Source organism: Trachurus japonicus, chromosome 20 (assembly GCF_045865225.1).
Source record: "Trachurus japonicus isolate A0001 chromosome 20, Traja_1.0".
Taxonomy (NCBI): Eukaryota; Metazoa; Chordata; class Actinopteri; order Carangiformes; family Carangidae; genus Trachurus; species Trachurus japonicus.
This window is the reverse complement of record NC_140926.1, coordinates 5,326,304-5,353,605: the sequence shown is the minus strand read 5'-3', so window position 1 is coordinate 5,353,605 and position 27,302 is coordinate 5,326,304. Positions and strand designations below refer to the sequence as shown.

The 27,302-nt window shown below is 40.1% G+C and overlaps 1 protein-coding gene across 1 annotated transcript; it reads left to right on the top strand.

Moving 5' to 3' along the window:
- The first annotated feature begins 661 nt into the window (after window positions 1–661).
- On the top strand, window positions 662–21,546 carry mtpap (mitochondrial poly(A) polymerase). Its single transcript, XM_085763483.1, has 9 exons — window positions 662–849; window positions 2,159–2,334; window positions 3,325–3,576; window positions 5,353–5,577; window positions 6,797–7,008; window positions 10,001–10,227; window positions 11,753–11,845; window positions 11,950–12,023; window positions 21,170–21,546. The coding sequence occupies exons 1-9, from the start codon at window positions 669–671 to the stop codon at window positions 21,512–21,514; spliced, it is 1,785 nt and encodes a 594-aa protein (XP_085619609.1). The 5' UTR covers window positions 662–668; the 3' UTR covers window positions 21,515–21,546.
- Window positions 21,547–27,302: the final 5,756 nt, after the last annotated feature.

Below are 27,302 nucleotides of genomic sequence, written 5' to 3'. Positions count from 1 at the left end.
TATAAGGCCAAAAGAGCAAATAAGTAGGTTTGGCTGTAACTGGACAGTGTTTCAAGCCAACGACCCCCAAAGAGATGGAGCAGGGACCCCCTATTGTATAAAAATGTGTTTTATATTAAACTGGGCCTTGTATACATTTACCTTGTTATTGTGCATTCAAATAATACACAGGTTCATATATTATTACAGTATAAGGTATAGTAAGTAGAGCGGTAATCCTGCTAAAAAAAAAAAAAAGTGGAAAAGAAAAATTTGAAATGAAAAAAAAAAAGTCTAAAAACGTAAAAAATAAATAAATAAATAAATAAACCTAAAATAGTAAAAAATTGGAAAGATTAAACATACAATTAAAAGCAAGAAAAAAGAATAAAAGAAAGTGCAGGGAAATGATAGAAAAAATATATAGCCTACAGCATAATAAAATAAAAACTAGACTAAAATAGAGCATAAAATATGAGTTTGCAGCATGAAATATTGATTGAAGACGTCTGCTTTCAATTATTAATAATATTATTAAAAGTATCTACACATATTCAAGCAGATTTATATATTTATTTTATTTTTTTCCTATTATTTTTTGACCGTAAAGATTATTATTATTTTTCTGAATGCACAGCGGTTGGTTCGGCGTGGTAACTCTGGCTTGCCGTAGACCCTGAGCCCTGCGCATGCGCACTGGGCGCTACCTCCAAGTAGCAATGGCGTCCTCCTTAGCCGTGTGCAGGTTACATATGAGGGGCCGGGGCAGGCTGCTGAAGAGCCTGAGGAGGGTCCAAACGTGTCTTCACAGAAACATCGGAACAAACGTCGTCGCTGCTCAAAGCGACGCGACGAGAAAAGACGAAACCGGTTTGTATTTTAACCTGTCAGAGCAGCTAAGGTAGTTAGCCTGCATGCTAACAGCGCTGAGGCTAACTCCAGACTTCATTCATAAATCTGTTTGTTTTATTTACAACCTGGTCTGGTGTCTGAGAGGTGTGGAGTATTTTCTAGACAACAAAAGCTTTAGAAATTATTAATATATCTGTAAATTTCGGCTGTGTTTATAAACAGAGGAGATGTAGCACAGAAATTAGTTATTATTCTGTCTGTCATGTATATAGCTGCCAACCTGCCACCTTGTTGATGACACTTATTCCTCATTGAATAGTTGTTCATTTATGACATACCATGCATTCATATGACTGGTGGTGCACAAACGGACAGTCTTTTTCAATTTCAAGTTCATTATTTGTTTAAGAAAGAAGGAACAATCTTGTCTTGTTGATTTTAGATTTTAATTGTAGTTATTGTTTTGTCATTAATAGTATTGTTAAAAAGGTATGTAATGTTGTTAGTGTGTGTGTGTTGTGTTGTGTTATGTCTATGTCTATGTGGTCTATATCAGGAGTGTCAAACTCATTTTTAGTTCAGGGGCCACATGTAATACAGCGCAATTTGATCTCAAGTGGGCCGGACCAGTAAAATAACAGCATGCTGTGTTTATTGGATCTAGTACAAAGAAGTGCATTATTAAGATGTTTAGAGTTAGTGAACTATCCTTTTACAAAATGTTATAAACATCGTGAAATTTCATGAGAAAAATGTATGCAATTTCACCAATATTGTGCTTCCTCCTCTATATTGGCTATATTTATTTGTTAGTTTATGTATTATTTCATGTCTATGTCTATATTGTCCAGTGTATTATTTTATTGCCTCCATGTAATATGTTTTGACCCTGAATAGTGGATGCTAACCAGATAGTATTTGGGATCTTAATAAACTTAAACATGAACATAAACAATACATATTTATGAACATTTGAATGTAAATATGCCAGATTGTAGCCCCCAGGCTGGTTTCCAACTGTTGTCCCTTAGCAGGTTGATGTTATGAGGAAAGGGAAACAATATTCAGAAACTAAAAACACTAACAATAACAAGACAGCAGAGAAAAATAACACAATAGATGATATAGAAAATTAAACTACTAGTAGTTCACTACTAGTATACAGAGTTTAGAAAGTGCCAGTGCAGTTGTGGTAAGTTAAAGCTGATGCTAATGAAGTTAAAAGTTTAAAAGTCTTTAACAACACAATAAGTTAATGTCCTTTTAAAGAGAAAAATGTAAAACTTATTAAAGCTAATGTGTTGAATATTTTGTTTCCTGTTGTCAGACGAGAAAGAGAAGAAAGACGGACCCAAGTCTTTATATGAGCTCCAGGCGGAGAGACAAGAACAAGCAGAGAGATCCGTTCTCATCAGCTGCAACTCCAGAACCAACGAGAAGAAGTTCCTCAAGTATTTATCCCAACACGGCGGCGTCAACAAACACTTCTTTTATGAAAGTTATGTAAGTGAGAAACCTGGTGAAATCTGGTGCACGTGATTAGGGATGTCACGATTACTTGTTTTCACAATTAATCGCGGTATTAAACGCCACAATTAATTAATCGTAAAGATTTCCAAATACCGTCACTTTCCAAAAAAGATTATGTTGGAAACACAGAGGCAGATGTTGCACCAAAGTGAAGGTAAATGTAAGAAATACTGGTCCATTTACCTAACGTAACATACAATTGGTAGGAATTTAAATGTTAGCGAGTTATTTGTGCTAAAAAAGAAACAATGATAAACTTAAACATTTGGTATAGGTGACAATTAATGACTTAAATATTCAAAACACTTCCCCTGCAGGATTAATAACTGGTTAATGGTTATATATTAATAGTAGAGCCTTAAAATATTTAATGTAAATATTTAATCAGTATTGTAATTATATTTTCACTGTATTTGATTTTACACATTCATATGATGTAAATTAATTAATGCATAATAATCGTGATAATCATAACACCGTGATTATTTCTCTGATAATAATCATACAAAGAAAATCTATAATCGTGACATCCTTACACATGATGAAACTCGCTGTCACGTGACGGTGATTTTGTGATCAAATTTTTATTGAGATTTTGAGGACAACAATTATCATTCAACAGCACATAAATAAAGTAATTACCGTATAAACAAGTGCATACCCGTGTACACACACACACACACACACAAATATGTCGAGTAAAAATGATAATAAAATGAAAACATAAAAATAAAATGAAGATATGACTGAAAATAAATAAATAATAGAAATACAAAAGGCAAGTAAGTAAAATACATCAACTGTCACAAATGCAAAAGGAAAAAAGTGCCATTGAAGCATAACTTAGTTAGACCTATCAAATGGTTATATGCCATCCACAGTTTGCAGTACATCGTAAAAACCCAAACAGGGAACATAAACGTGACAGTGATTTTAACTGTTTAACTGCTGTGGTTCCTTCAGGGCATGTACGCCGTGGTGGAGTTTGCCAACCAGGAGAGCGTGGCCTCTCTGCTGCAGGACGCCGTCATCCCCAGCGCCAGCCACGAGTCCACGGTGCCTTTTAAATCAAGACTGTTGTCGCTGAGGAACCTCGGTGGCGGCTCGTCCTCGGCGGCGGATTCGCTGACCCAGCAGTCGACGGGGCAACAGTGTCGACCACAAACCACCGCTCCCATCAATGAGCTCATACAGAGACTGTCCAGAGAGGAGAGCGTAAGTGAACGTCACTCTCACCCGAGAGAGTTGAGGAGTAAATCCAGTCACTTACAGTCAACTTTAAAGGGATAGTAGCATTTCTTTAAAGTGGGGTTGTATGATCTACAAATAGCCCCTAAGTACTTTAATTTCAGTAGAAGACTTTCTGCACTCCTCCCGTTAGCAACGCCAGCCCATAATAGCCCTGCCCAGAGATTTACAACATACAGTGTTGTGAACAGACCCAAAGAAACGGCCTATTTTCGTGGCCTAAAAGAGGTTTTACATGAAAAAAAATACACAGTTCCATTGTTGGCTATAATATAATTTTTTCCAGCCCCTCAAAGTGCAGGAAAAACATTCACAACACTGTATGTTGTAAATCTCTGGGCAGGGCTATTATGGGCTGGCGTTGCTAACGGGAGGAGTGCAGAGAGTCTTCTACTGCAATTAAAGTACTTAGGGGCTATTTGTAGATCATACAACCCCACTTTTAAAAAAAATGCTACTATCCCTTTAAACTCAAATTCATTGTGTTCATAAAGTATTCAGACCCTTTTGCTTTTTTTTTTCTTTTGAACACTTTCTTTTTATTGCTTTTTTTTGGCAATGTAAATACAATATACACAGGATAAAAGAAAAGGATAAGCAAATAAAAAAACAAACATGAGAAAAAGAGGATGCTGGATTGCAACGTCTCTACAGTTTGTTCCTGCTTTATATCCGCTGGTGTGTACGCAGTCCATTGTTCCCACTTTTGTTCTTCTTGAATCTTATGAGACAACTGTTCCATAACGTATATTTCATTCACAAGTTTCAGCCAAACAGCCATCCTACCACACCACTTTCTCATTATTGCTTTCTTAGGAGCCATTTAGTTTTTGTTAAGTTTGGGTTTTTTCTGCCTTTTTTTTCCGGTTGTCACCTCATTTTACAATATAAATTAGATCACACATAAATACAGCAGCTAGACAAGGTCTTTAAAGACAACAAAAAGAGAAAAACAAGAAACAAAACGGACGTTTAGACCGAAAAGGTGTAAGCTGAAGCTTAGCTTATTTTGCCTACCCTGTTTATAAAGCTGCAAGCAAGGTTTTCAGTAAATATCTGTCCCGTTTTAACACAATGTTCCCTGTCATGTTGCCAAAATACAGTAATATAACTAGGTGAGCATCGTCCCAAATTTATATGATTTTAGGACAAAGCCAAAAAACATGAGAATGGTCCCCTTTTGGGTTTTCTTGTTTTGTTTTTAATATATATTGATATGTTGCAGCCTGATTTGGTTTTAGCTCCTCATCCGCCTCCACTCAACGCTACATACCGGTAATTTAAATTTTACGCTCCATGTGTCTAGACTTCTTCCTCCATGGTAGAATGGAGGAAGCTGTTTTAAACCTTAAATTTCTTTCTATTCCCCCTTTATTCACCAGATCTGAGCCTTGACACAATCCTGTCTTTGAGCTCTGTCGCCTTTAAAACCTGAATTAGACAGGTGTGTGTGTCTGTGTGTGTCTTTCCAACTCATTCATTTAGATGAATGACGAAACATTTCGAATATGCTGAAGAGAAACAGGAAGAAGATGAGATTAAATGTCAGGGGTCACGCTTTCGAAATGTTAAAAATATGTGCTGTGTCGTGATGTAAAAGTGAAATTAAACAAAGTGAACTCAACACTTCACCATAACAGAAAGTGAAGTGAGATCTGGACTCTGAACATTTAGATAAATCCTCTGCAGGTATAAAAGATTTAAAAAAAAAAACTTCCTTTCTTTCTTTCTTGTTTCCCTCAGATCGACCAGCAGATCTCGTCCCTGACCGAAGCCTACCAGCTCACAGAGGAGAACAGCAGGCTGCGCTTCCTCGTCTGCTCGCTGCTCAAGGACATCGCCGCTGCTTATTTCCCAGAATGCAACATCAGGCCGTTCGGCTCGTCGGTGAACGGCTTCGGGAAACTGGGCTGCGACCTGGACATGTTCCTGGACCTGGACGGCATCAGCGGGAGGAACGTGAAGATGGTAAAACACTAGAGAGAGGTTGGATGGAGCGTGAATGTTGCAAAGAGGCGACAAATCTAATCTACCACAAAAACATGTCGACATTTTGGCGAAGACCAGTCGGAGCTGATAACAAAAAAAACACAAAAACAAAGCACTTCCTTCCAGTTGCAACAGCTTCACCTTTCCCCCAAATAAAATAAGAGCTGCCATTTAGTAATTTCCCACATTATGAGTTACTGAGTTACTGAGTTGCTGCGGTGTGCAGTTTCTTTTCCCCCAAAGTCATCATGTTGAGAAAGAAAGAATTAGCATCTGATCAGTGACATTTGCCTATAATTAGTTGATTAGTGACAGGAATGTTTTGAAATTAAGCAAATTAATTAGAATTTGGACAAAATTCTATATAAAAAACAAACTTTTAGTCATTTAGTGGATTCACTCAGCTTCTTCTGCTTTTCTGTGTTTTTATATGAGACATCTCTGGGTTTTGACTTTTCAGATTCACTATTAGACATTTCAAGATACATTTTTACAAATAAAGATGAACAATTTAATTAAGAAATAGCTGATTCAATCAACAATAAAAACAATATTTAATTCTATTCCCTCCCTCACTCTACTTAGCTGATCACCTGAACCAAATCATATTTAATGAGGAAGAAAGATTATAAATAAAAAGAAAAAACACTGCTGCGATTAGAAATTGGGATTATTCCACCAATTTTGATTTCTAAACTCTTCCTAAGTTTAAAAAGTAGTGTTGTTGTGTTGTTTTAAAATGAATATGAACTTGTTTTCCTTGCATTATACAAGGTCTGAAAACCTGTTGCTATTTTCTGCAAATAAATGCTCTAAATGACAATATTTTTTTATTTCCAATTTGGGAGAAACTTTGTCAGTAGGTTATATAATGAAACAAAAGGGTTCATTTTACTCAAACACATACCTATGAATAGTAAAACCAGAGGAACTGATCATTTCATGATCATTTCACATCATTCAAATGGTCTCTTAATTTTTTCCAGAGCTTTATATATGATATAATAAGAAATAAATAGATATTTTGAACATCAATGTCATCTGTCTGTCACTGTAAAGGTGCTATTTTGATGTAACTTCCTCAATATTATCCTATCATATACTATATTTGTGTACACTAGTGCGTATATTTATATATTAAACAAGAGGAAAAAGTGTTTTTTCAGGTCTTTAAACATCTCTGAACTCTTGTTTCCAGCCGAAGTCGGGTCTGGGCCTGGAGTACCAGATGAAGCGGGCCAACTCGGAGCGCGCCGTCACCCAGAGCATCCTGTCCGTCATCGGGGAGTGCGTGGACCAGTTCGGCCCCGGCTGCGTCGGGGTGCAGAAGATCCTCAACGCCCGGTGCCCGCTGGTCCGGTTCGCCCACCAGCCCTCGGGTTTCCAGTGTGACCTCACCGCCAACAACAGGTACTGACCCTGCACACACACACACACACACACATACAGCTCTGGAAAAAATTAAAGGGATAGTTCACCCAAAATTGAAATTTCACTCATTATCTACTCACCCTCATGTGGACTAAGGGCTGGGAGAAGTTTCAGAGTCCTCCGTGGCTTCTCTGAGTTACAGGGGGTCTCGGCGTAGCAGTGCATGTCCATATAATGGTTGCAAATGGATACCAACTGTCTTCGTAACAAAAAGACGCACCAAAAAACATCCAAATACCTCCATGCTGCTCGTATGTAATGTCCGTCTTGTATTGAAGCCCCGAAATGCGAAATTGTCCCGAAAAAAATTAAATAAGTCTATATTTCAAGCTTGTTTTGTCCAAATTTCAATTTTGGGTGAACTATCCCTTTAAGAGACCACTCCCAAAATGATCAGTTTCTCTGGGGTTTTCTTTGTTCTATTCTATCAACTACCGACAACATTTCTCCCAAAGTTGAAAAAAAAAAGAAAAAGGTCATTTAGAGCTTTATTGGCTAATGACTAAACTAGTCTAAATAACAAAAACATCAAGTCTTTTCAGACCTTGAATAATAATAATAATAATAATAATAATGCAAAGAAAACATGTTCATATTTATTATTATAACACAGCAAGAATATTTTAACTCAGGAAGAGTTTATAAATCAGTTTTTGTGGAATTATAATGTCAATGTTTAATCCCAGCAGTGGTTTTTATATAAAAGTGTCTCATTAAGTAGAATGAGTTGTGTTTGTGTTGGTGTTTAAAAAAGAAAAGAGAAGAATGACTGTCATACATGTAGAGATGCTTTTATATAAGAAACATTTGTGAAAGTGGTCTCTTATTTTTTTCCCCGAAACAAATAAGAGACCACTTTCACAAAATGTTTCTTAAAAGCATCTCTACATGTACGACAGTCATTCTTTTCTTTTCCTGAGTTAAAATATTCTTGCTGTGTTGTTTAGGAATAAATATGAACATGTTTGCTTTGCATTATTATTATTACCGATATTCAAGGTCTGAAAAGACTTGATATTTTTGTTATTTAGACTAGTCATTAGCCAATAAAAGCTCTAAATGACAATATTTTTTTTTCAGTTTTGGGAGAAATGTTGAATTTTACTCAAACACATACCTATAAATAGTAAAAACCAGAGAAACTGATCATTTTGGGATGACATATTCAGACTGAGGCCGTTTCGTTCACCACGTCAAAACACAACGATGAGCTGCTTTCGTGAGAATCTGCAGGGGAGAGGAGAAGCGTCTCAGAGTTTTAATAGTAATGAATCAATGGACCAGTCTTGAAATGTCAGTAGGAGTCGCCGGTCATTGCTCTGCTGCTTCACAGAAACTTCACATGAAATAGTTTGATGTTTTGTTTTTGGCCGTGTTGTCGTTGCAAAAGCCCCAAACAGAAACCAAACTTCTGGCAGCAGGAAGTTTGCTGCAATGGGCTGCATCTGTTGCTACGGTGAAACTGAGCAGGAAGAGGGGGGCTTGTTGTTTGTGTTTCACTTCTTCTCGTCGTCCAGCCGTGTAGAAATTGTGGTCTCCGCCTGATGGCAACACAAACAACGCACGCACACACACACACACACACACACACCTGCTAACGTACAGAAAACCGCTGCAGTTTCTAAGGAAACGGAGTGGAACCGCGCGCTGTGGGTGGGTGGATGTGAGAGGGACTTTTCTTCTATCGCGCTCAGATCTGTGAAGCGGCACTTTCCTGTACGTGAGAGGAAAGAGAAAACTAACAGCGACTGAAGAAGCTGAAGCTGCTGCTGACAGAGTGAAGACCGCCCCTCAGTGGTGGTTTTTGGTGTAGTTTTATTTTCACTCACCTCACCTCTTCTCTGACATTCAGAAGAAAAAAGAAAAAACTTCCTTTGGCCTCACTCTCTTGAGTTTCGGGGAAACGTGTTGTGAATGTGCGTTTTAGCTTCAGCTTTAGCAACAGGTCAGAGTCAGAGTGTGTGAAACTGTTTCTGTCTGATTCGGTGCAAATTACAGGGAATTTATTCTTATTTTTTTTACCTGTGTGACCTGGAGGGAACTTGTGCAGACACAGAAAGTCGTCCAGGTTCAAACTCAGAACCTTGTTTCACCTGCTTGCACCTTCATTTTGATGTTTTTGTTATTAAACTGGTGAAAATCAGTTTGTTACTGTAGGTTGCAAAGGTAAAAATATAAAAATATAGAACAAAACTAAATAAATTTGACTATAAATCTCCTGAAATGAAAGCTTACACCCATACACTCCCATACACGCCCCTATCTGCAATAGTTTCTTTCTTTTCTGCCTTACAACTATCATCACTGTGTGTATATATCATTTTTATTCTATTCTTAATAACTCGTAACTGTATATACTCTTGTAATAATTTGGCACATAACTGTACAGAATGTCTCTATCTCTCTCTCTCTTTGTTTTTTATATTCTTATACGATTGTTATATATCATTTATATTTCTTTATTCGCATATTTTCTACATTTTTTTACCTTGTATGCTACAATGCTACTGTAACAACCACATTTCCCAAGTGTGCGATAAATTAACAGTCTTAAGTAGTGGTGTGCATCTTCACACATGTCTTTTTCATTAATTATAGTGAATAGTCAGATAAATATGATAACTTCTAATTTACATAAAATTTAATGGAAAATATCATCTAAATGCTACATTTCCACCACACAGCATCTTCTTTGGAGTCTGAACACACAAAGAAAAAGAAAAGGCCTAGCCCACTTAAAGGTGCACTTGTTCATTTCTCAAAAACAAAACGTAAATCTTGGCATTGTGCTTTAAAATAAACTAAATCACTGTCTCTGTATGTGAACAACATCATCAAACGTGAATGAATTATTTGACATAACGCATCGATTCAGAATCGGCCCATAAAGAATCTCGACGCATCATTGAAACGGTTAAGTCTCAGTTGTTGTTGTTGTTGTTGTGGTTGTAACTCCGTGTTTCCTCCACAGGGTGGCGATGAAGAGCACGGAGCTGCTCTACCTGTACGGGCAGCTGGACCCGCGGGTGCGCTGCCTGGTGTTCACCGTGCGCTGCTGGGCTCGAGCTCACGGCGTCACCAGCAGCATCCCCGGCGCCTGGATCACCAACTTCTCTCTGACCGTCATGGTGCTGTTCTTCCTGCAGAGGAGGACGGCGCCCGTCATCCCGACTCTGGACCAGCTCAGGGACCTCGCGGGTAAAAAAAAACACCACACTGACCTCCATCCTTTTTGTTTTCGGACATGAGCAAGTTCTTATTGTTTCATCTTTATCATCATTCATAACTCCACAGTGACAGAGCTGCACGATATTATATCATCATCATCAGAGAATCATTTTATATTGTTTTAGCTCTTTATTATTTCTAAAGGGCATTAGACCTTTAGGAGAAAAAAATACTTAATTGATTGATTATGGATTTTTTTCATCAATATGAAGGATCTTGATTTTCCAAAAAAGAAAACATACATCCAGTTTTTTCTGAAAACAAAACCACAGCACATACAATTTATGAATTATTATTATGACGATAATAAAATACACAGTGAGAGTGTTCTTGAAGTTATTGCAACTTTAATATGAGAGAGCTGCAGTTAATTATCACTTAAACTACTGATAATTATCTTTAATTTAATAACATTTTTTATTTGATTTTTAGTTTTTTTCCTCAAAAGTATGAAATAAACTTTATTTGTTGCAGGTGACTTTTTCTTTCACCTGAAGCCTCAGCAACAGTTTCATCCTACAACCCCAGTGTCTTATAATTTAGTAGTAATAATATATGAGGATAATAATAATAATAATTAACTTTATTTATGAAGCAGAAAACAGAAATGAGTTCTACGTATGTAAATTGCGATATATTAGACTAAGTAGGAAGAAGCAAGCACTCACCCAAAAAAATATAAAAGGATAAATCTTATAGAGGTGCACGGCTACAGCAGCAGACTGAGAGGGGAGAAAAAGCCAGCACATTTGCAAGCACAGACGTTTCGACCAAAGTCTTTTTCAATGATCATTGAAAAAGACTTGCCTGTCCTGCAATAAAGAATCGTCAAAGGGATATATTAGACTAAAACATACAAAAATGAATAAATTAACAACATGTCAAACATCTATAAAAGCTTTTCTGATGTAATAATAATGCTTTATAGGAGTCGCAACATTACCCACAATGCACCGCTGTGACGAACACGGAGCTCGGTGTCCTGTGATAATTTACACAGCAGCTCACCTGTGCGGCTGCAGCTCCTCCATCACTCCTCCTCCTCCTCCTCCTCCTCCTCCTTCTCCCACTCTTCCTCTCTCTGTCACCTTGGCTGCTTGATAATTGCCTTCCAAAAGCAATTTGCCCTCCTCCCCCCTTTCCCTCTCTCCCCTTTCCTCCCCCTCCATCTCCCACCTCCACCTCCTCCTCTTCGGCCGCTTCAGCACAGACTCTATCTCGCAGACTGCTTACAGGACAATAAAAGACCCATCACTCTGGGAAGGTCGATGACCTCGCCGCCTCCTCCGGACACACACACACACACACACAGAGGACAGTAACAAGGGCGCCGCTCTCCCCCTGTTGCCCCCCCTCCTCACCCCTCTTTACCTCTTCCTCCCCCCTCCCCGAACAGCAGCTCCCATCCATCGGCGTCTTGTTTATAGGCATCATCGACGTGTAAAGCCGGTCATTTACCTTGTATCCCCCCCCTCGCTCTCGTCCCTCCCACAAGGTCCCGCGGACAGGAGCGTGATTGAGGGCAACGACTGCACGTTTGTCAGCGACTTCAGCAGAATACGGCTCCACGGCAACAACGAGACGCTGGGTGAGACGACGAGTCGACGACGACGACATGTGTGATCGATCGCCCACGTTTTCTGTTAACAAGCCGTCGCTTCACTTTCTCTCTGTCCCTTTTTTTTGTTTCAGAGCAACTGCTGCGCGAGTTCTTTGAGTTCTACGCCTCGTTCCCCTTCAGCAGGATGTCGATCAATATCAGAAAGGTACAGCCGATCGATCGATCACTCCCACATGGTCACGATTACTCTTCATTCATTATCTAATTATGATTAAGAGCTACAGTAATTGAAATAGTCACACATTTATGTTTATAGGACGGTAATTTCACCACTTTTCTGCTCCAGTCACAGAGGAAATCAGATCGAATGACAGTTTTTAAACAGATTCAACAACGGGAACAAATCTGAACTGATGATGAACTTTAACAAAGTGTTTGAGACTTATAAAACTGTCTGGTATCGAAAGATGATAAGTGGATTTAAAGAAAGCAAGAAAACATGACTGGAAACAGGCGATTACTTTTCTTTTTGTTTTTGCAGATAAATAAATCTGAACCATTAGTGATTTGATCAACGCAGCATTAAAACCAGTCACATGTTTTTAATGTTATAACTGATCTATAACATCTATAATCTGTTTACTTTACATCCAGCATCCTGAAAAGGACATATCTATCTATCTATCTATCTATCTATCTATCTATCTATCTATCTATCTATCTATCTATCTATCTATCTATCTATCTATCTATCTATCTATCTATCTATCTATCTATCTATCTATCTATCTATCTCAACATCTGACAACATCATCGAAAACTCAACATCTCATAACTCAGCGTTTGTGTTTTTATCAGACATCACTTCTTAAGCTGCAAAAAAGAAGAAAAATTGTCAAAACTGGAGCTAAATTTAAACGAAAATGTTATTATTACACTAAAACATTTGGGCCAAACATCCAAAAACCATTAAAAAATCCACACATTAGCAGTAATTAACTACCAGGGTCCAAGCAGCTTGACCCTATTTAAATACGATACATATATACTGTATATGTATATACAGTATATAGATTCCTATTGAATTTTTTGCTGAAGCAGAAGAACAAATCATCTGTGACCTTGGCGTCAACCAGACGGTGAGTCACTGGTAACACATGAGTAATACTGGAGTATCTTTGTCTGTTTAACCTTCAAACACCTAAACTGAGAGTCTGTAGATCATTGTCTCAAAAAATTTGACAGAGGAGCATCAGAGCAACGATACAGATCATTTCAGAGATCAATATGCCCGAAGAATTTTTATTTTAACTCAGATTGTTTAGGGAAAACGTGAAAAAATGTAAATATCATTACAACACACTGCAAAAACTCAAAATCTTTCCAAGAATATTTGTCTTATTTCTTGTCAAAATGTCTCATTTCTAGTCAAAACAAATCTCATTATACTTAAAATAAGACTCATCACATAAAAAGTAGCTTGTTTTTAGACACTTTTTACTTCTTTCAAGCATATTTTCACTTGAAATAAGTAGAAAAATCTGCCAGTGAAAGCAAGTTTTTTGTGCTTGTAATAAGAAAGAAAAACTTGCTCCACTATCAGATTTTTCTACTTATTTCAAGTGAAAATATGCTTGAAAGAAGTAAAAAGTGTCTAAAAACAAGCTACTTTTCATGTGATGAGTCTTAGTTTAAGTATAATGAGATTTGTTTTGACTAGAAATGACATTTTGACTAGAAATAAGACAAATATTCTTGGTAAGATATTTGAGTTTTTGCAGTGCAGTGCCACCTATCAGAGAACTAGTGTCATTTTTTGTGCAAAGATGTGAAATTTGCAACCAATCTGCTATATTTTTTACGAATTTCTTTAGTAGTTAATGTTGCACAATCACTTCAACCAAAAGAAAAATCATAATAATGATCAGAACAGAAACAGAACCAGTTCTTTTTATTCAGACTTTTGCTGAAGACTGATCTGATAAATCATTAAATCTGAATCCGCCTCCGCCTTTTCCTCACAAATCGCTCGCTCCAACTCTCGGACCATCCTGCTGCTGCTGCTGCTGCTGCTCGTACAGTAACTTCAGTCAAAAAAAAAAGAAAAAAAAATCAAACCATCAGTGCATCAGTGAAAAACCAGAGCACAGATGAAAAGGCATCGGCAACGAGCTCCAGCACCGACGGAAAGACAGTTCAGTTTCCTTTCAACTCGTGGCAGCAGCCGAGCTCCAGCAGGGAGATCTGTGGGTAATAAAAGGCCGCGTTTGGAGGAACGGCGTCTTCCCACACACGGAGATGATAGCCGTCCTCCTCCTCCGTCACATGTGATAGATGCAGCAGAAACCCCCGGGGGTCCCGCCGTCCGGGAGCCAGGATCCCAATTAGGAAGCTCCGTCGTTCGAACTGTAAACAAACAAACGCATATTTGTTCTATTTAAAATCCTGTGAAAACATCCAGCAACATGCAGGTTGTCTGTCCGTCCGTCGCTCTGTTGTCACGACGACGACGACGACGACGACAATGGCGATGACACCAAATGTTCAGTACGAATCGAGGAAGATCTGGTTAAAGTTTGGTGGCCACAAATCAAAGGTCACGATCACAGGAGCCTCCTGAAACATGATTTTCATTAAAGGGATAGTTCAACATTTTGGCAAACTGGCAAACATTGCCATAATCCCTATAGTTTTAGGAGTAGGTTTGTTACCTTTAATTGTCGGTGTAAGCTATTTTTAGAACGCCAAAAACGCTCTAGTGGACAAGTTGTGACCTGCACATTCACCACGCTATGAGATAATATAACAGAACGTTACCAGGCAGACAGAGTTGTTTTAGAGGTAAATTCATGCAAAACCGCTGATGCGCGTTGCCTTCAGGGACAGTTTTTCATCAAGCAGTCTCTGAATTTACCTTTAAAACAACTCTGTGTGGTAACGTTGTGTTATTATCTCATAGCGTGGTGAATGTGCAGGTCACAACTTGTCCACCAGAGCGTTGTGGAGTTGTTGGATTGTGTATTTGATGAGTTTGATGAGGGAAACCAAGAAATCCCATGAGCCTCCGTAGCGTAGCTCTGAGCAGCTCACGGCTCTGCTCCGCCGTTCTAAAAATAGCTTGCACTGACAATTAAAGGTAACAAACCTACTGCTATGACTATAGGCAGTGTTGGGAACGTTACTTTTAAAAAGTAATTAGTTATAGTTACTAATTACTTCTCCCAAAAAGTAACTGAGTTAGTAACTCCACTACTTCACTATAATAGTAACTAGTTACCAGGGAAAGTAACTATTGCGTTACTTTTTCTTTCTTTTTTTAAAGTTTAAATATGTCGAAGAATTTGGATTTTTTTTCTCTCATTTTTAAATTGTATTTTATTGTTTTCATATATTTCACTGATCGCAATTATGGAATGTGAGTGTGTGTTTTATTGAAAGCGAGGCTGGTGTGCCTATGAAAATAGGTTACAGTGGGTTTTTTAAGTGCTGTGGCTACAAGCAAATCTCATATTGTCTCTGTACAAAGACAACAAAGACCTTTTTAAATGTGAAAACAGTGGAGACCTATTCAAGATTTGCGTTTAATAACAGGCGAAACATCGAAATTAATTTATTCATGGCCACATTAAGTGAAATTATTAACTTTACCGATTATCCATCTGATTATCTGTCCTGCTGCGAGCGCACAACTTCTCAGGGTATCCGCGGATCCTTAAAAAGTCTTAAATTCATGTATCTACAATTAAGGCCTTAAAAAGTATTAAATTTATTAGAAAATTCTAAGATGGTCTTAAATATATAATATATAATACACAGCATCATAAAATATGTTTGCACTTAAACTTTTATATGAAATAACAGGGTATCCGCGGGGTCTTAAAAAGTCTAAAATGTGAAAATCTAAATTTTAGGTCTTAAAATGCCTTAAATTTGTTGAATTATTGTGTTCAAGTCTTCAATAATTTTAGACAGGTCTTACATTTTCTTATGCCCACCATGGGCGAGCATTTCACTCGCATTTGCCCCTTAAAAAAAACAAAACATGTGTGAACCAGGAAAATCACAAAAAGAAAGAGCACAACCTGCGATTGGTCAAAAACTACAAATCCCACAATTCTCTGGCCTCAACAATAACAGTAGTTAGTGTAAGTAAGGGAGAGTGGAGCTGTCGGTGAAAAGAGAAAACAACGCCACGTCTGGTCCTGTTCTATGTTGTTCGTTCACACCGTCACCGTTTATTCGTTACGTCCGCGGTGTAAAAGGCCGTAACGCAAAGACGCGATTAGGCGCGAGACGCGGTAGACGCGACTTTTTTTTTTTTGCAACGCAATACACCCGATTTCTTTATGGCGACGGGACCTTCGCGTCTTCGTCTATTTCATCGTGTTTGGTGGGAAGACCCACAAGGGGCTTCCCACCAAACACGAGGAACGCTTTTTTTTCGCTCGAGTTGTGACGCGCGACCGAACGCGAGATACGCGGTTTATCGCTCGTTTTGACTCGTGTCAAAAAAAAATTCACGAGCCCGCCAACAACTTTTTTTTTTTTTTCAAAGGAGGTTCAACTGGACTTAGTTATTTGTCTAGGAAGACGTTTCACCTCTCATCCAAGAGGCTTCATCAGTTCATGTAGCATCTGACCAGGCTGGGACTGGTCCAACTAACTGGTGTGGAGACTCAGTAAGTCCAGTTGCTTTCGATTTAACCTCCTTTGAAATACTATGACCTGGACAAATGAGAATATGCACAGGCCTACAACAACATTTCTGCTCTCATCAACCATGGTTGAGATCACGCTGCGCTGTAGCTGCTCTGGAAGAGTTCCGGGCTGATCAGCTACAGAGACTTTAGAGTCTAAAGGAGCAGTGCGTCGCTGTGTCGGACTGTTTGGATTTAATGAAGAAGCTGCACAGAGTCAGGTGAGCAGAAGCTGCACAGCGTCCTGCTGTGCTACCGGAGCTTGATATATGGAAAAAAAAACAAAAAAAACCCGCCAGGCGCATGTCGCGGTGGAGAGAACAGCTGAGTTTTCCGCTCCTACAGCTGAACATCTGATCTGTGGTGAAGACGTACAGAGACCTGCCACAGTGTCACGGTGCATTAATATAAACTCTGTCCTCAGACTGTCCTGACCTGTCCCTGAACACCACACAGAGACAACATGGAGCTGTGTGACAGGTTGAGTTTTACTTATCATCATAATTAATACATACTTAGTACTTTCCCTCCGATCTCGGCAGCTTCCCTCTGCTAGTTTGTGTGTGTGAGGCTCAGTGTTGTGCAAGTTAATGAAAAATAGTAACTAGTTACAGTTACTAGTTACTTCATTTAAAAAGTAACTCAGTTAGTAACTGAGTTACTTAAAAACCTTTTTTGGTGGTTTTTTTCCAATGCTCCCACTAAATAAAGGTTGATGGAATAGGCTTTATGCACAGCTCCACTTACTTCCTGAACTTAAACCAGCTCCTTTATTTCCTGTCTTGCATTATTGGACAAACTGGTTAGCCTAATCCAGGTGTGTCTGTGACTCTGACCTCAGTAATGGTCAGACACCTGGAATCAGGAGCAGTGGAGCTGTGGAGCTGTGCATAAAGCCTTTTCCCCTCTAACCGTCATTTCTGTAGACTGATGCTGATGAAAAAACTCGTATTTTTATCTGTAAATTTTACCATCATCATCATGCTGCATCTTGACCGAGTTACATTCAAGAACCTGTTTTCAGTGACGGAAAGTAGGTAAATTCACTCCAGCGGTCTTTTTTTTTCCGATCGATCAGCTGTGTTTACCCAGAGCGATTGCTCTGTGTTTAGCGTTTCAGGCGTCATAATTGGAGTCCGTCTGTCTGTCGGATTCATACCGCTGCTGCTGCTCGGGTGGAGTGGGTGCTTGTGTCTCGCTGTGACTCTCGAGCTGTGTCCCAGGGGCTGCAGGCTGCACTGGCGCACAGCTGATGGGTCTCGGATGCTGCGTTAGCTGCGTTACCTTTAGCTCGCCGTCCTGCCCTGACCTGAGGCAGCTGATGTGTGGCCGAAACCACCTTGCGTTTCATTCAACCGAACTGTAGTAATGCGCCACTTCACATTCTCAGTAACTGCAACGGCGTTGTAACGATGGGAAAAGTAATTAATTAGATTACTCGTTACTGAAAAATATAACGCCGTTAGTAACGCCGTTATACTCTAACGCCGTTATTACCAACACTGACTATAGGGGTTATGGCAATGGGACAATTTGCCAAAATGTTCAACTTTCCCTTAAAGAATTTGCTACAATTTCAACACAAATCATTAAGAGGATGAAATATTAAAGTGATTTATGTCCAGACGACCAAAGAATAAACAGACGGAGGTTAAAACCTGCAAACCCACGTCTATGACACAAGAAAGAAAGAAAGAAAGATTATCACCGTATATTTCCTGCCGTAATCGTAATTCAACTCGACAAATTTAATTTCAAACACTAAATTGCAAAAAATGTAAGTTAAAACAAATGTGTCAGAGCAAAAAATAGGGAAATTTTATTAAAAAAAATGCAAAAAAAAGAATAGTTATGGATTTTGATTTGTAAATTGTTGGCAGTAAACTGGTTCATTATAATGGCATTTCATCAGATATAAGCGTTTCTTTGTTTTAAGAAAGGAGCAGGTGTTATAAGTTCCATTCATCCTGCTCTTTTACTATCCCAGGGTTGGAAATAGATAAATAAAATGAACTTTTATCCTGCTGTATCTCTGGACTGCACAGGATAGTTAATTAACTCACCTCTTTAACATTTCTAACGTTGAGTAAAATCCTGTTTATGGCCGGTTGCCTCTCGCTGCAGTGACCCAGGTGATAAAGGAGGGTTTGGTGGTGGATATGAGATTTTTCCGGTGCTTGGATTTTAATGAATTGATGTCGGTCGGACCCTGCAGTCTAATGTATGAGCCTAATATGAGGCGGTGGCGGTGGTGGTGGGGGGCGGGGGGGGTCGACTGTGGCCCTGACCCGTGCCTATAGGCTTTCACCGGCGGAGCAACAGCCATAAATCTGCTTTACTGTGCTACAATTCTCCGCTCTCCTGACTGATGGCTTTATGTTGTGTCCCCACCGTTCCCCGTCCCAAGCTCCGCTCCATCGCTTCATCCCTGCAGCTCCATTACTGTCAGTTCTTTAGGCCTGATCCTGCAAAGCAAAGCAAAGCAAAGCAAAGCAAAGCAAAGCAAAGCAAAGCAAAGCAAAGCACCATGAAGGTTCTTGACTTCTCTCTGACCCACATATCGACGGTTCATTTGACGGTGGGAGAACATCTGCTCCAGCTGCTGCTTGCCCCTTTTAAAAGTCGTCTTCTCTTCTTCTCCTCACTTTTTTTTTCCACGACTCCTTAAAAGTCTAAATGTTTTCCAGAGCCGTGTCCGTGTGTCTGTCTCGCTCTGCCATCTGCTCGCCCGTGGAGAGGATGCCCCAGATACAGCAGCGAGGAGCGAACACCGTGACCAATAAGATAGATGGACCAGAACATACAGTGCATACAGGGCCGGCGCTTATAGCTGCTGCTGCTGCTGCTGCTGCTGCTGCTGCTGCTGCTGCTGCTGCTGCTCACACATTGTTCCCAATGGTCTAGTCTATCTATGTGATACTCAGCTATACTCATGGTGCGTTCATTACAACTCGGAGGTTGGAATTCCCGACTCGGAAATTTCCGACTTCCGACATCATTGCGTTCAGGCTGCAGGAACTCAGAAGAGAAAAAACATGGATACCCGAAAGAAGTTTGGCGTATTGTGGCTCATAGCTGAATACGAAAAATATATGCAGCAGCAAATTATGTTTATTTTGGAGGCAAATGAAGAGGACAGGAGACGCCGCAGACGAGTGCACATATAATGTTATGGCCTTGATAACAGTTAAACGTTATTTCCGTCACATACGAGGACCGCAATTTCACACAAAACAACAATTACAGCTTAATATAAACGTATTTCATACAGGCTACTGCAATATTACACAAAAAATGTGCATTAAAACCTCAACAAATAACTTAAAAATTCTAAATTCTAACTGTTTAAGACGAGGGCTGCCATGTTTTGATGTTGTCCTGACGTCAAGTCGGAAAGTCGGAGCACTGAAATGATACCCGAGTTTCCGACCTGTGATTTCCGAGTTCGACGCTGTTTAATTCATTTTTTACAACTCGGAGCTAGTTTTTTTCCGACTTCCGACTTCCTTGAACGCAGCATCAGTATATGTACTGATGTTGTTAGTTACCCAGTACAACAAAACTATCTAAGTAAATGTCAATGGTTCTCAAAGTAGGACGGTTGACAGGATTCAAGGGGGTACACAACTTTTTTTTGAAATTTTACCTCTTTTCCTAGAATTTCTTTTGAGAAATTTTACCAGTTTCTTCTCAATTTTTCTGTTCTACTTTTTACTATTTCTACTTTTTTTTTTTTACCCCTTTTTGTATTATTGTTTGCCCCCCTCCCTTTTTTTTTGAGAAATTTTACCACATTTTACCACTTTTTCTAGAATTCTTGAGTAATTTTACCAGTTTCTTCTCAATAAAAAAAAAAAACTTTTTACTATATACTATTTTTACTTTTACCACTTTTTTTTTGTTATTGTTTGACATTTTTAAAATGTTTCAACTTTTTTGTGAGAATTTTTACCACTTTTTTCCAGAACTTTCTCTATAAGCTTCCAAAAATGTATGCCTAATTTAAACGTACATTGATTGTTTGTGTATTTCTGGTGTTTGCTTCGAAATTTTGTCCAATGGGCGTCCGTGGTCTAATTTGTGTTAATTTTGGGGTCGTTGATATAAAAAGAACCAACAGGTCTATGTGATACAAGCCTATGTACAGTTTACCCACCTAAAAAACAGTATACCCACTACAAAAAATTAGACTACACCACACTGCAAAAACTAATATTTGTCTTATTTCTTGTCAACATGTCTAATTTCTAGTCAAAACTAACCTCTTTCCACTTAAAACAAGACTCATCACCTAAAAATGTACTTGTTTTTAGATCATTTTCACTTGTTTCAAACTAATTTTCACTTGAAATAAGTTGAAAAATAAGTAAAAGGGTAAAAGGACGTTTTTTGTGCTTGTAATAAGAAAGAAAAACTTGCTCCACTGTCAGATTTTGCTACTTATTTTAAGTGAAAATAGGCTTGAAATAAGTAAAAATGTCTTAAAAACAAGCTACTTTTTTTATGTGATGAGTCTTATTTTAGGTATAATGAGATTTGTTTTGACTAGAAATGACATTTTGACTAGAAATAAGACAAATATTCTTGGTAAGATCTTGAGTTTTTGCAGTGCACTGATTGTTCCCCTTTTGTTTCCTCTCCTCTCTGTCTGCAGGGAAAGGAGCAGAACAAGCCGGAAGTGGCGCCGCTGCACATCCAGAACCCGTTCGAAACCTCGCTGAACGTCAGCAAGAACGTGAATGCCACGCAGCTGGAGCGCTTCGTGGCCTTGTGTCAGGAGAGCTCGTGGCTGCTGCAGCAGACGGGAACAAACGCACCGACTGCAGGAGGAGGAGTTGGTGCTGCTGCTGCTCCGACGCCGTGGGGCCTGGCCTCGCTCCTCCTGCCTCTACAGGTCGCCGGGGTCAAGAGCCGCAAGAAGAGGAGACGCGAGCCGGCGAGCGAGAGGATTAAGAGCTTGTTAGAGTCGTTGAAGAATAAAAACCAGCAGAATACTTGAGTTTAAGGACAATTCTGGGCAAATTCAACTCGGTGGGGTGTATTTTCCTAACATTTTAGGTCTAAAAGAAGGAATCTGAAGATTTTCAGTTTAATTGCTCCTGTTTTGCGGTAGTTGTGTCTGTCCCCGCATCGCCACGGCAGCGATGAATGGAAGCAGATGGAAGTTGGAGTCTACCGTTTGTGTCATAAACACAGGAATATCAACTCTTGACTTTCTTGAAGTGTACATTTTTTTCCACAGACAGCGTCAGATGGCTACTCAAACATGCGCCGAGAAGTTTTTTTTACTTGAAGCAAGTCAAGGGTTGATATTCCTGTGTTTATGACACAAACGGGAGCTCCCACTGCACGTGAACACACCGCGCACGGCAATTTCATTTATTGTTTATTTGTGACGGGACTTTGCATATTAATGAACATTATAAAAATGTAAATACACCAGATTTAGCTCTGGGCTAATTTCCATCTGTGGCAACTGGGTCTCGCGCGAGACTCTGAATTAGATCTAGTTTTACAAACATGTCGGCTTGCTTGAAGTAAATAAACTTCTCGGTGCATGTTTGAGTAGCCATCTGATGCTGTCTGTGGAAAAAAAATGCGGCTTTGAGGGATGGAAACAGCCTAAGCAGCGGAACTTGCATCCGCTCCCATTCATCACTGCCGTGGCGATGCGGGGACAGACACAACTACCGCAAAACAGGAGTAATTAAACTGATAATCTTCAGATTGCTTCTTTTAGACCTAAAATGTTAGGAAAATACACCCCCCGAGTTGAATTTGCCCGGAATTGTCCTTTAAGACTCTGAAAAACAAGTCGTCATGGACCAGTGTTTCTGTCCCGAGGAGTCAGGTGGAGGTGAGGAAGCAGCAGCAGCAGCAGCAGCAGCAGCAGCAGAGTTAAAGCTGCTGGGCTGCAGTTCCCAACCTGACCAGAGGAGGGCGCTGCTAAGGCAGGTTGAGCTCATGTGTGATGGGACCTGAGATGAAGGGAGTGGTTACTGTACATTTCACTGTATTGTAATTAAACACAATAATGATGTAAGAGTGAGCAGAGGAGACTGTAGATTTATATTTTACATCGTATCCAACACAAACTGAGCTGTTTTTACACTTCAACCTCAATCAACACGGACATTTGCTTTTTTTTAAATTTTGTTAATATTGACAATATGGAACATAAATAATCAAGTTGGTTATTAATTATAGAGTCAGAGGAATTCGATCATGTGACTGAAACAGTGCAGCAAGAAATATAACTGTTATACTGTTTCATTACAGCATTATGATGAAAATCATATAGAAAACAAAGTCAAAAACTCTGTGAACAGACTTGATTCAAACCAAAAAGTTCATAAATGCCAAAAGAGCCAAAAGGACATTACACTTTTTTTTTTAAACTTAATGTTAGTATTGATTAATAAATTAAAAGGGAATCAAAGTAAGCAGCCTCATTGTTATATTTTATTAGAATACAGTTTACTATATAGGAGGTGAGCAGTAAATTACACATAAGGCCTTTTTTAGTGTAATTTAATGTATTCGTACCTTTTTACAATATCACCATTGGTATATTTTGGTTATTATAGAGTTAGAGGAATTCGATCATGTGACTGAAACATTAAAATGAGTTCAGACGAGAGTGAAGCAAGAAATATAAAGTTTATACTGTTTTATTACAACATATGATATAAATAATATAGAAAACAAAGTCAAAACCAAAAAGTTCATAAATGGCAAAAGAGCCAAAAGGACATTACACTTTTTTTTTAAACTTGTAATGTTAGTATTGATTAATAAATTAAAAGAGAATCATAGTAAGTACAGTTTTACAAGTTAAAACCTTTATCTATATAGGAGGTGAACAGTAAATTACACATAAAGCCTTTTTTTAGTGTAATTTAATGTATTCGTACCTTTTTACAATATTACCATTGATATATTTTGCTTGGATATAATCAATATATTGTTTCTATATCAGTTTATCGGTGTAATAATGACATGTAAGAACAGGAAGTCTAAAACAACCTTTATCTCCGTAGCTGAATCTAAATAATCATAAAACTTCCCTGGAACAAGTGAAGTTTTTCTCCGTTTCTTCCTGTTTCGTCACTTTTTTGTTTTCGTTCCTAGAATTTTTAACTGAAACAAGTTTGTGGAAACTGAGTCAGTCTCAGTCAGCGCCGCCGACGCCCGACCGACCGACAGTCGTAAAAACCGTTCCAATCATCATCACTTTCAAAATGAGTTGCTGAGTGTTTTGTCACTTTATACTCTGCAGATAAAAGAGCTTCAGTTGCATCATGAAGCAGAAGCAGCTCGGTGATAAACATCAACATCGACATCGGCAGGAAGCGGAGGAGACCGGAGCGTTGCCATGACGATCTGACCACAGTCCACCGTGCAGAGAGGAAACTAAAACGAGCCAGTGAAAGATAAATAGAGGAATAATAAAATAATGTTTTATTTCATTTGGTAATCGGTGGTAAAGCGGGAAAAACATTAAAAGTTAAACGCTTCAGGGAAAAAGATTCAACTTCACTTCACTTTAACTTTTAACAAGTTGTTTCATCTGTTTTATTAGAATAATACGACTTTTAAATGACGAGTTCTCTTAGAGTTTGACACCAAAACACTTCTGGGTCAAATTGACCCAATCTGTTCACTTCCTCCACCCTTCCTTCTTTCCTCCCTTTCTCCCTTCCTTCTTTCCACAATCCTATTTCCCTTTCTTCTTTCCTTCCTTCATTTCCTTTGTCCTTTCTTCTTCTTCCTTCCTCTTTTGATCCAGTTGACCCAGTCTGTTCCCTCCCTCCATCTTTCTTTCCTTCCCTTTTCCCTTCCTTCTTTCCACAATCCTTTTTGCCTCCCTCCCTTCCTTCCTTCCCTTCGTCCTTACTTCTTCCTTCTTTTTTGACCCAATCTGTTCCCTCCCTCCATCTATCTTTCCTTCCTTTTTCCCTTCCTTCTTTCCACCCATCGTTCCCTTTGTCCTTCCTTCCTTCCTTCCCTTCGTCCTTCCTTCCTTCCTTCCTTCTTTCCCTTTGTCCTTCCTTCCTTCCTTCTTTCCCTTTGTCCTTCCTTCCTTCCTTCCTTCTTTCCCTTCGTCCTTCCTGCCTTCCTTCCTTCTTTCTTTCCCTTCGTCCTTCCTTCCTTCCTTCTTTCCCTTCGTCCTTCCTGCCTTCCTTCTTTCCCTTCGTCCTTCCTGCCTTCCTTCCTTCTTTCTTTCCCTTCGTTCTTCCTTCCTTCTATCACTTTATCCTTCCTTCCTTCCTTCTTTCCCTTTGTCCTTCCTTCCTTCCTTCCTTCCTTCCTTCCTAACTAACTAACTTCCTTCCTTCTTTCCCTTCATCCTTCCTGCCTTCCTTCCTTCTTTCTTTCCCTTCATCCTTCCTTCTATCCCTTTATCCTTCCTTCTTTCCCTTTGTCCTTCATTCTTTCCTTCTTTCCTTTCATCCTTCCTTCCTAACTTCCTTCCTTCTTTCCTTTCATCCTTCCTTCCTTCTATCCCTTTATCCTTTCTTCCTTCCTTCTTTCCCTTTGTCCTTCATTCCTTCCTAACTTCCTTCCTTCCTTCCTAAATTCCTTTCGTCCTTCCTTCCTTGACCTAGGTGGACAGCAGGAGGGTTAAATCAAATTATTAAACTGAAGACACTGAAGGTGCAATCAATCAATCAATCAATCAATCAATCAATCAATCAATCAATCAATCAATCAATACGTTTATTTGGGGCGATTAAAGGGGCGATTAATTTGCAAAAGCAGGAGCACACGAGACAAAATATACAAAACACGACATAATAAAATTACAATAGTCACAACTACAATTACAGATAGCAGTACAAGTACAAGTGTTTGTATATATGTGTGTGTGTGTGTGTGTGTGTGTGTGATGGTGTGAGAGGAGGAGAAGTGTGGAGCGCCACAGCTGGTTTTCTGCTTATTGCTGTGGGAGGTCATGGAGGGAGGGAGGGAGGGAGGGGAGGAGGAGGGAGGGAGGGGAGGAGAGGAGGAGGAGAGGAGGGGAAGGGTGAGACGAGAGGCTTTTAACTGCCCCCTCCCCTCCCTCCACCCAGTCCACTCTCTCTGCCACGGGGGCACGGCACGGGTGGGAGGAAGAAAAGGAGTGAGACTTTGAACTTCACTCACTGTCCTGACTCCCCCCCCTCCCCCTCCTCCTCCTCCTCCCCCCTTCTCCTCCCCCCTCCTCCTCCTCCTCCTCCTCCCTCCATCCCCATGGGACACCACCTCTCTCCCTCCCAGAGATGGACAGAGTACTCCACCCCAGTACTTGAGTAAGAGTATAAATACAAATACTACTGGTCAAAATTTACTCCGTTACAAGTAAAAGTAGCTCAGTCGACATGTTACTCCAGTAAGAGTAAAAAATACTTGCTTTTAAAGGTACTTAAGTATCCGAAAGTACATGCTTTTACATTTACTTTAAGTAAAAGTAAGAGTAAGAGTACATTTCTTATGTTTCACATCAATGAATTACTATATTTTTTTCTAAATGAATTTAAGGAGCTTTTAACTCTTGTTTCTGAGAATGAACTTTAACACTGATGTGCTGCTTTTAGGGGTTAGGGTTTCCTTCTTTGACAAACAGCTTGTGTCCAATAGGATTTTAGAAAAAAGAAAAGAGCAGACCTGAAAGTAACGAGTACTTTTCAGCCTTCCTAGAAATTAACTCGAGTAAAAGTGAAAATATTTGTCTTGGAAATGTATTCAAGTAAGAGTAATAAGTACCAAAGAAATCTAATACTCAAGTAAAGCACAAATCCTCTGGATACTTAAGTACAGTACTCAAGTAAGTAAATTTACTCCATTACTGTCCACCACCTCTCCCCCCTACTCCCTCTCCTCTCCTCTCCTCTCCTCTCCTCTTCCCTCCTCTTCCCTCCCCTCTTCTCCTCTCCTCTCCTCCTCTCCTCTCCTCTCCCCCCTCCTCTCCTCTCCCCTCCTCTCCTCCTCTCCTCTCCTCTCCCCCCTCCTCTCCTCTCCTCTCCTCTCCTCTCCTCTCCTCTCCTCTCCTCTCCTCTCCTCTCCTCTTCCCTCCTCTCCTCTTCCCTCCTCCCCTCTCCTCTCCTCTCCTCTCCTCTCCTCCTCTCCTCCTCTCCTCTCTCCTCCCCTCCCCTCCCCTCCTCTCCTCTCCTCTCCTCCTCTCCTCTCCTCTCCCCCCTCCTCTCCTCTCCTCTCCTCTCCCCCCTACTCCCCCTCCTCTCCTCTCCTCTCTCCTCCTCTCCTCTCCTCTCCTCTCTCCTCCTCTCCTCTCCTCTCCTCTCCTCTCTCCTCCTCTCCTCTCCTCTCTCCTCCTCTCCTCTCCCCTCCTCTCCCCTCCTCTCCTCTCCTCTCCTCTCCCCTCCTCTCCCCTCCTCTCCTCTCCTCTCCTCTCCTCTCCTCTCCTCTCCTCTCCTCTCCCCTCCTCTCCCCTCCTCTCCTCTCCTCTCCTCCTCTCCTCTCCTCTCCTCCCCTCCTCCTCTCCTCTCCTCTCTCCTCCTCTCCTCTCCTCTCCCCTCCTCCCCCCTCCTCTCCTCTCCTCTCCTCTCCTCTCCTCTCCTCTCCCCTCCTCTCCCCTCCTCTCCTCTCCCCTCCTCCCCCCTCCTCTCCTCTCCTCTCCTCTCCTCTCCTCTCCTCTCCTCTCCTCTCCTCTCCTCTCCTCTCCTCTCCTCTCCTCTCCCCTCCCCTCCTCTCCTCTCCTCTCCTCTCCTCTCTCCTCTCGTCTCCTCGAGTGGCAACGGTTCTTCTGAGGTTTTGTGGATTTTGTTTATTTCCATCAGCGACTCTCT